Genomic DNA, 14,108 nt, shown 5'->3' on the forward strand with positions numbered 1-14,108 from the left:
TATCACTTTTAGGGCTCTGATCCCCACTAATATATACAGCACTTAGTTAATACCGGTATGACTAGGGAACCCAAAATAAAGTGAGTAGACACCCTGTGCTGGTTTGAAAGGATTTATATACCCTATAAAAGCCACACTTTAATCCTAATCCAGTCATGTGGAGGCAGCCTTTTCTTTTAATTCCTATTCAGTACTATAGGTTGGAAACTCAATTATCTCCCTGGAGATATGATGCACCTAATTGTGGGTATTAACCTTGGATTAGAGAGAGATGTGACTCCACCCATTCCGGGAGTGTCTTGATTATTTTACTGGAATCCTTTAAAAGAGGAAGCATTTTGGAAAAGGCTTGAGATTGCAAGAGAGCACAGCAACAGAGCAGAGCAAGAACAGAGTCATGAGAACCATAGAGTCCACCAACCAGAGACCTTTGAAGATGAAGAGGGAAAATGCCCCCAGGAGAGCTTCATGAAACAAGAAGACTGGAGAAACAGGTAGCAGATGTTGCCATATTCGCCACAGGCCTTTCCAGTTGACAGAGAAATCCAACTTCGTTGGCCTTTCTTGAGTGAAGGTAACCTCTTGTTGGTGCCTTAATTTGGACAGTTTTATAAACTTGCTTAATTGGGACATTTTCATGGCCTTAGAACTTTAAATTTACAACTTATTAAATCCCCCTTTTAAAAAGGCGTTCTGTTTTTGGTAGATCATATTCCAGCAGCTAGCAAAATGGAACACACCACATTCCCAAGTGGACCAATAAATAGTATAAATCCACTGGTGTTAAATTTCATAATTAAAATGTAAAAAACACATTTCAGTTAATAAAATAAAGCAGATTAATTTGATAAGCATGTAGATTTATTTTAAATCAGTTTGGTACATGATACAGATTGATTTTGCAGTTTAGAGTGAACTGAAATAGAAATTTCTCAATACAGCAGTGTCTGCCTGTGCAACAAACATCCATAAGATAAAAAATAAGGTATCTGATAGAACTACATCTGCATGAACAAATCAGATGAAAAATCTGAAAAGGTTTCTACATACCTTCTGGATTAAAAAAACCCAAAAAATTATTAATGGCTCAAGATATTAAATTGCTAAGGAAAGGAAATGGATCTGAAAAGGCTGTGAGTTCTGTTGTAAGAACTGCTTTGTAGATTTGTGAAATCTAACTTTCACGATAATTTTGTTACAGTGGTGATCAAAATTATAAAAGGTGAGGTGTCAAATTAAGCTAAATTTTCAAAAAATTTGCTACTTGTACTGATATTAATGTATGGCAAGATATTCACTTATCCATGTAAATGACAACTGTGTCACTGTAACTAATTTTTGCCCATGTGGATGGAATGGAAATTCTGTATACTTCCAAATGCATTTTATAGCTTATAGAACTCACTAAAAACTAATAGCCATGGCACCATAATAAATTTTGTGAGGTACCTAGAATATTACTATTAATGGAAACACAAAGTGTGAGGTAAACTGACCTACCTTTTCCCAAAAACCTTTGAAGCCAGAGATTTTAAACATGTAAGGCACTTGAAAATATTAGGTATATGTACAAATGTGCAAGTAAAACAAAGTTTAGCTGTACCAACAAGTAACAGAAAAACAGTAAATCTTCATTTTAAGACCCTTTAATATAATTATCTAAGTAAATGCAAGGAGTTTCAGTTTATGATATGAACCAAAGCAATTTGTCTTTTCTACTATAAAATACTGAAAACCAAGTGCTAAACTCAGCCACTACAGGCTAAATAAACTAAAATGAAACAACTTTAATGGCAATCTAGAAAAACAAAAGACCCATTTTAAACTAATTAAGCCTCTGAACTAATCCAACATGCCAAAGGCAGGGGAGAAGTTACCCTTTCAAAATTTGTTCTAAAAAAAAACAAAAACTAGTGCTTCAAAAGAAAACTACAGAAGTTAAAGTATACATACTCATTAAACTATGGGAATTTAAACCAACAAGAAAGGAATGGAGAGAAGGATAAAGAAGGAAAGCTCAATCTATTCATACAGGGTAGTCATAAACATTAATATTAAAGATGTACAGTAATCTGATCAACCAAAAATACTTAGATTTTCTAAAATCACATTGGTTATATCTGTTAGCTGAAAACTTATGATTGTCTCATTTAAAGAGTAAATGATTCTAAAAATATATCCTTCTTGCCTCATCTAAGTTACTTTTCAAGAAAGTTTGGTGGAATCCCTTTTGAGGTACAAAGTTTGGATACTTGTTTTTGAAGTGCAAAGGAAAATACAATTAAACCAGTTGTATCTCTAAGCTTTTTTTAAACAGCCATAAGAAAAATGTTGGGAGGTTTAATACATGAATGCTTTCAATTTTTTGTCATCTTTTAGGTTAAGTTATTCAGCTGTGAAGTTAAGGAGACAAGTTTTCAATTAAATAGTAACAGTATAGTATCTAAAAGCAAGTTTACTACTGTTCACATTAACAGTTACATCCTCAAAACCAAACTTTTACCTTCTTTAATGTGAAAGAACAAATCACAAACAGTTAAAGTTACACTCTAGTTTCCAGTCTGTCTTTTAAGGCACTGTTCTTTATTTTCTCAATGATATAAGGTGCTTTACAAGTATGAACAATAACCTGCTATACATTAATGGTTTGTATCCCTTCATTTCTTTAAATCTGGAATGTAATTCCCTGTGTGGCATTTTATTTCTAATGTAGAAAAAATAACTTATCAAGCACAAAAGTTTACTCTAAGGATACAGTTTAGTAGTTTTAGATTTACAAATTTATACCATGTCTTAAATGGAGCCAAAAAGCCACCTGATTGATGCTCATTTGGCACATTCTTCTCAATTCTGGTCACTAAACTATATCCTGAGTTGGGATGAAAGTAATGCAGCTTTCAAGCTTTAAAAATAACTAATTTAAACTGCCCAAGAGTCATGAGGTTGTCTGCATAGGACAATATTTTCCACCACTTACAAAAAGTTACATTTGGCATGTCAAGAAGAGAACATAATCCCACAGCAGCAGCCATTTAAAATAAAAGAAGACAGCCATAAGGATTCATGCAGAATATTTTAAATACTCCCACTGAGCAAAATGATTTAACTGGCTTTTCAAGGACGATGCTCCAAATTATCCTATATGCATCCTTTGGAAATTTAAAGATCCTGAAATAGCAGTCTTCCATGTGGGACATCTTGAGAGATATTACTTTTGTTTCAGTGAATTACTCGAATGAACCATCAGTCTGTGTTAATCTGAAGATATTTTACAGAGTGTGATAATTTCGTTCTTTAGATTTACAGAATTTATAGAGAAAGAAAATTACAGCCTGCACACCTAAGACAAGGACAATTCCGCCAATGAAACTGGCTGCATCAAAGGTAGACTTTCGTGCAGGTTGCGAGGTTGGAGTCAAGGTGGTATTTGTCGTACCTGTCAGATACGGATAGAAATGGAATCCTTAGTAAGTCTCCTAATCTTCTATCGCAGTAATTTTAAGACTCACCTGAGCTTCTATTTTTGCCATGCATCAAATTCTATATTTCCTTTTGAGTTAAGTCTATAATTGCTAGAATTTACCCCTAAGTGAGGAAGATAACCACTTATTAATCCCATTCTTCATCCTGTCTGGTAATATCAAATGGTCAATGTTGCTATACTATTTCAAGTAACAAATGGACAGAAAAAAAGATTCTCCTAGTATATAAACTATGTTCTGGAGCTATATCAACCAGTCTTAGAATTTGCAATAATTTCTTCAGACTATATATTTTTAGTTTATTGATTTTTACTTCATTAATTTGTATTAAATATGAATCACAAAGCCTGAATGAGCACATAAAGGATTAGTTATCAAAACATTAGCTACTAGTATTATCAAAATATTCCTTAAGATAATAGTAAAAGAGTAAATACTAACATTTGTGTTGAAAATTCAATTGGCTTTTTAATTTAATATAAGTAAAAATGCAACCTTAATTCTCAAACTTTCAAAAATAATCAAGTATCTGCAATTTATAATTTCAACAAGCAAAGAACATTTCATTAAAGGCATCTTAAATAGTACTTTGTCAGAAAATTTTACATTATGGGAAACTATTAGCAAGTTAGAAGGGAAAAGAGCACATTAATTTGGTTTTCTTTCAGGGAGTAAAATGTTTCAAATGGAAAAAAAAACCCACTTAGATTAAGAGAGCCTCATCCATTTTAATAAAAAGCAATTTCATATTAAATATTTATGAAAATTTATAAAATTAATAATTTTACTTTTTTCTTACATTGGCTCTGGTAGCTGTATAAGCAGAGAGATTTAAAATTAATTACACTATCTTGGATTAGATGGTTTCATTGAAACTGAAAGTTAGAATAAGAACAAAGCCAAAGGAATAAAAAAAAGTAGGTAAAGATTCATCAGTATCAAGACATGTACTTTAAATATGGTTAGAGGAAAGGGTTTCTAACCTGTGTACCTAGGTATAATCTAAATATGACTTAGTTTACAAAATTGATTAAAAAAAACATTTTCACATACATTTTCAATACTTATGGGATGTAAGAAATGATAGGAAATATGGTAAGGTGCATGTATGACAGTGACTTTGGCTTTTAAGACCTTCCTCAGTAAGAGGGATAGATACATTATCTTTACTCAAATTGCAATGGTCTAATACAACACACAACCAGATCATGATATTTCTCAGTACTTAACTTTTTAAAGTTACAACAAATCAAATTTCACCTACAACTTCTGAGAGGATTTTGGCTGAAAAGTATTACTTAATTCAGTATGTCCTGCCAAATGTGATTACACATTAGCAACTTGAAAAGGACTTTCAGCAAACATATTGTTACTGCTTTGAGAGCCTATACCTTGGTTCCCTACTAAACGTGATGAATTTCAGTCCACAGACATCTATGAATAAAACCGTAAAATGCTTGCAGAAACAGTAAAAGGCAACATTCTACTCACATCCTACAGCATTTAGTTAAAAAAAAAATTAATTACCTGATGTAATGACAGTGGGGGAAGCTGTAGGAGAGGAAGGCTGAATTGTGGGTTTAGCTGGAATGAAAATAATAGGCATTTAAAAAACCTCATAAAACTAAAAATTTTTAACTTCCCAGTTATTCAGCATCAATCTTTTAAAAATAATGCTACCAACTTCAATGTACTTTCAATTTTTTTTTAGAGACTAAAGACCAAATATCAGTTAATGGTTCACTTAGAGATATTCTAGCATTTAAATGTTTTTTAAAACATTAAGCAAAAACAAACAAAAAATATTAAGCAGCTATAAAATGTGTCTACATTAACATCTCTATATAAAACCGATGTAACCATGGACAAAATTTACAAAAAGACAGAGATGGCAACGCATTAGTATTTAGGTAAGAGAATTACAGAATTTATGAATAATACTATTTCTAAGAAAATAACTATTAAAGTCATGGTAAAAAACAAAACAACTTATTTTGTGGGTATTAAGGTTTGCCTTCTTCTTCAGGAGTCAGCAAACTTTTCTTAGAGAGGCAGATAGTGTTTTAGGCTTTGGAGGCCACATACCTGGTCACTACCCAAACTCTGCACTATATAGTGCAAAAACAGCCACAGGCAACATATCAATGAATGGACATAGTTATGCTCCAATAAAACTTTATTTATAAAAACAGTTGTCCTGTGATCAAGAATCTATAGTTTCTGACCCCGATTTAGATTATAAGAGCCCAAGGGCAAGTTTTATTCTATCATACTGCATAAATTCAAAATATCACCTGATGATGCCTCTAAAAAACATACTCTGATTAGAATTAGCTTGAAAAACCCTTTAGAACTGAAGTACTATATTAATAAGGGGGTTTCAAACTATTGGTGTCTATTATGTACAGATGCCATTTTTAAGGGTTCTCATACCTTTCTAGAAAGAAAAGTACTGGGTAGGCCTTTTAGTATGTTAATATTTTCCAAGTATCAAATGACCTAAGACCTAAACAATTCAAAGCATTTGGGAACTATTTCACCAAGAGGTTGTCCTTAAAGTTAGGGTTCAAATTTTTGTAAAGCAAGGGGGCACATATTGTAGCCAAGGGGCTTTCACACTAAAATTTGCTTATTCTGGTGGGCAGCTAGGGATGATTTGGGGGGAGGGGGAACAGGGACAGAAAGATGATTAATTATATATTAATTATATGAGGTTTTTATGAAAAATGTAAGTTTCTGTGCTGTTTAAAAACAGAAGATCTGAGGGCTAAGGAGCATCTGGAAACAAATGTTACTTCTGTTTAACGAACATACATACTGAACAAACTTCACTTCAAAGTGATATGCTTAACGCAAAGAGACAAAGGTTAAAATAACTGTGGATGATGTACATTATTAACAGCATCTGTCATCTTAATGTGCCTTTCTTTAAAACAAAACAAAAATCTCAACAGTAGTAAACATGAAATTTGTAAATTCCACTAGCACAGCAGAGGCAACACTGTGATTTAACAATAATTATATTCCAAAAGAATGGGTCTAAGAGCTTTAAGGTCAAGAATATTGCTAGAAAGTAGATCTATAAAGACTGGGATCCTCATATCCCAAGGAGAAAAGGATCCCAGTAGGCCAAGACATCCTAATTTATACAGGACCATGAATAAATAAAGAGTTTAATGCAAATTTCTAAAAGATCTGGTCTGTTTTCTTCTGTTAGTATTGATAATACTAATAGATATTAATGGTCATTATCTTAATAACACTGATGATGTGCTTATTTTTATGCACGTCTCATCCTTTTCTCTGAGAGCTGCAAACGCTGCTGTACACTATCCATCCTGCTCTTGACCAGACAAGTCATCTCTAATTTCTCCACAGTGAAAAACTTTAAGGGAAATATTCACTAATTTCTAAACTTATACTAACAACATTTATGTATTTAATCACTAAAATCAAGAATTTTAAAATCTTGAAAATAGGAGAAGGGGAAAAGCCAATCATTTTGGATTACCTGTAGAACTGGTTGGTAATGGAGCAGCAGTAGGAGCTATTAAAAAAAAAAATCATATAAATCTAAGCAGTTTAAAATACCACAATCTGTGTAACACTGTATCCTACTTTGCAGTTATCTGAATACCACTTTCACAATTCTTGCAATTCCTAAGTACTATCTGTGGAAGAGACTGATAATTGCCTCCTCCCAAAAGCATTCTCTTCTTCTAAAACAGAACCACAAATTTTCAGTGATAGCACCCCTCCTCCCAAGAAAGACATTTCTTAGCCTCCCTTACAGCTAGGTGGCATGTGTAACTTCTAGGAAGCATCCTTAAGGCAGATATGGACTTCCTTCTTTCCCTCTCCTCTTCCTATTGGCAGTACAATCAATTGTGACAGCTGGAACATAAGTACCCATCTTGGACAATAAGCTTAAAGTCATTATTGAGGAATGGAAAGTGTATAAACCAAAAAGGAGCCAGGAACCTCAATGGTTATAGAGCTGCCACTCTAGCCCTCTTATCTGCTCCTCACCCCAGGCTTCCTTTGGAGAGCAGTAAATGTGTTAACTGCTTAAGGCATGATAATTTGGGGGTTTGTGTCTTTCACAGTTGAAACTAATTGACATATCATAAAATAAGTAATGGTTACAATTTATTCAATTTTTCTTTAAGTCAATGTCTTTCTTTTTTACTTTCTCTTGTTTTTAAGCGATGTCATGAAGTCACAGGTCTGTTATAATTATCAGTTCTTTTTAACATATTAACACTATTAAAAATGTGTTTGTACATGTACCACCTAAAATGTTGTGCATAACGTATCATTATATACTCTACAGAGGGTAATAAACTGGTCTAATACTAATGCAATTCTCAGTTACAAAATTTAAGTTGGGGTGGGGAGAAGGGATAAGAAAACTGCTACCAGAATTAAACAATTATAGGAAGTCTTTCAAGGTTACTAACTCATTCCAGAAAATCCTTTTGCTCTATTCAATTAGTATATCCATATACCAGATCAGCAGTTTTACTTTCCTAATAATTTATAATTTCATTAGGAATATCAGCTATGGTTTCATCTAGGAATTTTAACTATTTCCTGGGCAAAAAGTAAGTTGAAGAGTAAATTCCTAAAATTAAAGTAGAGGAAGTGGATGAATATGGAGAAAGTTCATTTAACCACCAGCTGTGACAATCACCAGCCTCAAACTCCATAAACAAGCACAAGCTGGAACAGGTTGTCTAATATATAAGATGTAAACAGGGAGAAAACTGCAGTGAACTCCCGGAAGAATTAAAGAGGAAAAAAAAAAAAGGAAGGAAGAGGCATCTGTACTTACAGCATTCCATAATACAAATAAACTACTAAACTAAGGTTCAAAAATCCTCTTATCAATTAGTAGGAATAACTCTTTTTTTTCGCTCTTTGCATCCAAATTTCTAACAAGATTAGAATTACAGAAATGCTGTAAGCAAAAGATTGAAACAAGGCATCCCAAGGCAATGATTTCTTTCACCTCTTTGGCTACTTTCCCTGACAGTAAATATGAATACTTACCAGAACACAATTTTGTGCTGTTCACCACGTGGCAATCACTAACTGTTGAATTATGTGAACAGTAGTTCTTATCTGTTATGAAAAAACATTGACAAATAGAACAACTCATATTATCTTTGATTTCGCTACTAAGCTCCACAGTAGCTTCTAAAAAAACATGTATCTAAGCACAAATACTTTAGAAGTCCACAGACCAACAAATATTAAAAATTATTTTTCTTTCCCATTATTTTAATGATATCAAAAGGGATATTCTGAAATTTATCCTTTTAAAATCCTCGTGAATATATAAAACAGATAACTTCAAAACACAAGATCTCAGAACTGTGGTATGACTACTGTACAGTTAAAGAAGGCTGTGAGAACCCATAGGAGAAGGCTGAGTCAGTAGACAGATGTGCCCAAAGCTAATAAAGGCTCAGCAAGCAGGGGATGTGTCTTCATAGCAAGAGCAGGATCTGCATTCCAGATCTTACTGCTTTAGTTTTTCTAAAATAAAAGCATTCCTGAGCCTGGCACACAAACTTAGAACAGGAGTAAGAAGAAAAACACCTGCCTCCCACATATCCTAAAGTAGGACCTTCAGTAAGCTTGCTAACTTCTATGTACTGACACACACGAAGAGGGGTACCTTTAAGTTTCATTTTAAAAAGAAGTTTATGGGGTGGGGTGTTAAGCAACTGGCACTTTAAAGGAAAACATCTGATTCCCAAGATAAATATTACAAACTACCCGAAATGTTCTACATAATTTGCAAATATTCAGGAATATACTGTAGCAAATTTAAAAAAAATTTTTTGAACAAAATAATTTTATATCCTCAAAATAAAAAGTAATCTCTGAGTTTCTTACCTTCTTTACATTCTATCCAGAAGCAGGTAGTATTAGCAATGCTAGCATTGACACAGGAAAAGCAGTTGTTATAGCTTTCACAGATTCCTGGGGGGAAAAATGTATGAAATCAATGAATTCACTGGTATCTCAAGTTTATTCCACCTATCTGTTTTAAACATAGCATGCATCATATACAGTACGAGAATTAGTAATTCAGAGAAACAGTAACTTAATAAAAACTGACTTACTAAGAAATTCCAATCATTATGAACTATGAAGCCAAAGTAAAGTCAAGTCAAAAAAATAAAAACAAAAACAAGCTCTTGAGTACCTACCTATACAATCCTTTTCATAGGGCAACTATTTGAAAGACATCTACAAACATTCAGAGTTTCTTGAAGCTTTTTTTTTTTTCTTTTACATGGGCAGGCACCAGGAATTGAACCTGGGTCCTCTAGCATGGCAGGCAAGCATCGTGCCTGCTGAGCCACTGTGGCCCGCCCTTGAAGCATTTTAAAGCATGATTAAAAAACAATAAAAATATTGGGAAAAGGCATTTTCCCCTATAAGACCACCAGTATACATGGAAATCACTGCTCCAAAACATCAAATTAGAGAATTTTAAAAGTAATATATAAAATTTATTACAAGTTGAACCCAAGCTCCAATGACATCTATTCTGAAAATGAATTAGGTTAACTTCCCAGAGATTCACAATTCATAAACGATCCACTCTTACAGGGTTTAGCACAATAATAGAAGCATAAAGTACAGCACCTGGAGGAGCCACATTTGTATACATAATTCATAAGATCCTTCTCAAAAGCAGTTTAAGACAAATGGTCCAGAAACAAGACCTCTAAAAAGGGTAATTTCAATTCACTGTCAGGCCATCTGACTGGAATCCAAATTAGCCTCTGTTTCCCTAAAAACTAAATGCTATGGACAGTCTCACTTTGCTTTTTCCCCTGCCTTAAAAGCAGTTCTGCATAGAAGCACTGTCTTCAATACTTCTTCATTAACATTTACTAGAGCCTGAGACATGAATGGACACTTGAGGACAGCAGACAGTAGAAATTAGATAGCTCTTCAGATGTTTTCATACAGATTTAAAAAATGCTAGCTGGGGGTGCAAGAGTAGTTCAGTGGTAGAATTCTTGCTGGCCACGCTGGAGTCCCGGATTCAATTTCCAGCCCATGTACTTCATAAACAAACAAATTCAGTAAATACTGCTGCAATAAGGGGACACTTAGAAAAAGGATGAAATGTGACCCCGCCATACAGCAATACCAAAAAAAAAAAAAAAACAGCTAGCTGTAAAAAATCTTTTGTGCTTGATAACTGAATGTTTGGACAGCAGAATGTTATTTACAAAGCAGAATGTTATTTACAAAGGACTGAATTTACTTTCAGAATACAGCTTATCCAACTATGATATGCAGAGAATACAATCTTTCAGCACGCATTTTAATTACATAAAGGTAATTAACTTGATATTTCCAAGTTTCTCTTAAACACATACACACCACAATTCTGGGAAGAAACTGCCAAAAAAACAGAAGACAAAAAATATTTTACTCTAGCATCTTAAAAATAGTGCAGTTAAAAGAAGTCATGCATCCCATACTCCTTGCCCCTCCCTCTCACTAACCCACACTATTCCAATCTACCCAATTTTCACCCTTTATCTCCCCCTAGTATTTATTAATATCCCTTTTTTTCTTTTTATTTCTTTTTCTGGAGTGATGCAAATGTTCTAAAAAATTATCACGAAGAATACATAATTATGTGATGATACAGTGAGCTACTGATGCATAGTATGGTTGTATTGCACATGTGGATATTTTCCAATAAAAACATTTAAAAAATAGTGCAGTTAATAGTCTCTTGAAGAACTGAAAAAATATGGAATTATTAAATTTTTCCATCTGGAAAACCCCAGATACTCTCACAAACACTAGGGATTCCCAGGTCAATAGGCAAAGCCACTGATCTTGAAGCTTGCTCTTATGAAACTTATTTCTTTAACATAGAAGCTAATAAGCCTACCTATAATTATGCTTAAGGATCACTTTCAGAGAACCTCTTTTGTTGCTCAGATGTGGCCTTTCTCTCAGCCCAATTCTGCAAAGTAAAATGATTACCCTTCCCACTACATGGCACATGATGTCCAGGGGTGTGAATCTCCCTGACAAGACGGAACACAACTTCCAGGGATGCTGGATCCTGGCAGCATGGGCCTGACAAGGTGTTCTGGACCAAAAGGGGGAAAGCAACAAAAAAAGGTATCAGTGGCTGAAAGAGTTCAAATAGAGTCAAGAGGCTATTCTGGAGGCTACTCTTATGCAAGCTGCAGCTGGATATTGCTAACTGCCAACCCCCAACCAACATCATTCCTGCTGACACAAAAGAGCATCCAGAGCTCTAGCTGAGATCCTACAAAAGCTTCACGTACTGAGTTTATTTTTCTGAAACGTAAAACCTTCAGATGGTTTCTTGGCCAGTAAAGTCCTGAAACCCAGAGAAGCTAGTCTCTCCAAGTATATCAACCAGTTTCATCCCACTACCCCATATTGTCAACACCTTTTTGAACATGAAAAAAGTCAGAACATAGAAAAAAGTTAGAATAACCCAAATATCCCTGAAGACTGTGAGAGGGATCAAAGGATGAGTTATAACACAGAAGTTAGGATTTTAAAAATGAGTACGACTAGTGAATCATTACACTGATATTTATTTTTAGTCTCCAGCATCCTGGAGCAGCTAGAAGAAAAACCTAAAATCGTAGAACTGTAACCCATATCAAATTTTGAAATCTGTTCTATAACTAATTGTTAAAATGTACTTTGAAATTTGTTTCGTTGCACATATATTTCACAATTAAAATGTTAAAAAAAGCGCAGTTAAAATTCCCAGTATTATACTGAAATTTCTTTCCATTTTTAAAGTAATAATGGTGACTCTAACTTTAATTAGACTCTGACTTTAATTTTGAAGCTGATTTTAACATAAATCATACTATACATGAAGCTTACTATATATTTTATTATATTAAGTTTTTATAGAATACAAAAACTTGGAAGACATTGTGGAACAGTTGTGATCAGCGTAAAAAATAAAAAAGCCCCAAATCCTTACACTTGAAGCCAAGTTACTCCCTCCTAATATTAACGAGAACGACCAAGAAGCCCATTAGATTTCAAGTTTTAAACATTTAGTCTTTTTTCACTTTATTACTTTAAATTTATCTTCCCTCCCTCTTCAATGTTCTCGGGACCTCAAATAAGTTCTGCTTTAAAATAATCTGCATGCAGCCCCTATTCGACTGCAGAGCTTTGTAAGTTGTGTCCCCCTGGTTGGTTTTTAGAAAACTGAAAGTCCTTGGTTCCAATCCCAGGTCCACCACGTACTAACAAAAGGCCCTAGAAGAGTTATTTTATCTCCGTCTCTTCATCTACCTACATTTCAGCACGTATCTCCTAGATTTGCCTCAAGTACCAAAGAGAGACACACGTGCAAACCACCAGATGGTACTTTTCTTCCTTTGCATAAAGCACAGAGTGCAAAATTTTCACTAATTAAACCTCAGGTATACGAACGCGCAAAAACGATAGAATTATCTCAGACGACTTTTCTCAGATCCAGGTCTAAAACATTAACGAGCCTTACATGTCTTTTAAGTTTCTCTTTCTCCAACTTCCGGAGTCGCCGCCCTCGGGAGAGAAAACCAGAGTGAACCTATACGACCAGTCTGAGGAAAGGGAGTTCGTTCTCACCATCAACTTGCGAGACTCGTCGCCTCACCCCACCATCAAACCCCACGGCCGCCGCCGCGGGAGGAAGCCACACTCCCTCTTCCGAGCCCAAGGGGAGGCTGGGGATTACCATGCACTTTCAAAGAGCACCGTGGCGTGAAACACCTTGGGGATCGGAAACAGCCCAACGGCCACCCGGGCGCGCCGGCCCCCTCCCACTCACCCCGCGCCCAGCCCCGTCCTGCACTCCGGACGGGCCGCCATGTTGCCGGAGTCACCACCGCACCCCGAGCGCGGCCAGCCCAGGCCCTGATCCCGTGCGCACCGCGGGGAGAGAACGGCTCGGCGGGCGCAGAAAACCCGTAGGGGAGGCGCCCACCTGGTGCTAGAGTGGTGGCCGGCGCGGGGGTCGCCGGGGGCGTTGGGGAAGTCTTCACGGTGGTGGGCGCTGGGGTCGGGGGTTCAACCGTGGTCGTAGCGAGGCTGCTGTTCTCAGCCGCCGTCAGTACACAGAGCGCCGCGAGACAAGCGGCGGCCCAAAGCAGCGGACGAGAGAGCCCCGACATCGCGTCGTCACCGCCGCAGCTCAGGCGAAAGTTGCGGCGCACAACGCTCAGTCCGTCCCTCCGTCCCCCGCGGCGCCGCCCCCGAGACTCTACTCCACCCCCACCCCCCACGGGTGCGAAGGGGTCACGTGAGGCGTGCGGGGGCGACGCGGAGGCGGAGCGTGGGGCAAACCAACGGGACTCCGCGAAAGGTGGGAGCGGAGACAGTGAGGCCTTCTCACAAAACTATTTTATTACAAGGAGGAAGCTGTCGAGACCCAGAAGATGGCTTTTCTTTTCTTCAGATTACCACACAGGACGCAACTGGACTTTTCTGTTTCCTGTGACAGGGATGGACGCCACCCTGGCTTGCATGGATCAACCTACGTGACGTGGCATACGGCGGCCACCTGAGCACCCCCGAGAGGCCCTAATTCCT

The 14,108-nt window shown here is 36.4% G+C and overlaps 1 protein-coding gene across 2 annotated transcripts; it reads right to left on the reverse strand.

The window, feature by feature from the left end:
• Positions 1-839: 839 nt before the first annotated feature.
• CD164 (CD164 molecule) lies at positions 840-13,783 on the reverse strand. 2 transcript variants are annotated; one of them, XM_077162629.1, is made up of 6 exons: positions 13,504-13,783; positions 9,387-9,473; positions 8,535-8,606; positions 6,994-7,029; positions 5,010-5,066; positions 840-3,436 (listed from the first exon to the last, which is right to left on the reverse strand). In XM_077162629.1, the coding sequence occupies exons 1-6, from the start codon at positions 13,688-13,690 to the stop codon at positions 3,270-3,272; spliced, it is 606 nt and encodes a 201-aa protein (XP_077018744.1). In that variant the 5' UTR covers positions 13,691-13,783; the 3' UTR covers positions 840-3,269. The 2 variants fall into 2 exon arrangements, with proteins under 2 accessions (XP_077018744.1, XP_077018745.1); XM_077162630.1 differs by lacking the exon at positions 13,504-13,783 and adding an exon at positions 13,146-13,296.
• Positions 13,784-14,108: the final 325 nt, after the last annotated feature.

The sequence above is a fragment of the Tamandua tetradactyla genome, chromosome 5, assembly GCF_023851605.1.
Source record: "Tamandua tetradactyla isolate mTamTet1 chromosome 5, mTamTet1.pri, whole genome shotgun sequence".
NCBI classification, from domain to species: Eukaryota; Metazoa; Chordata; class Mammalia; order Pilosa; family Myrmecophagidae; genus Tamandua; species Tamandua tetradactyla.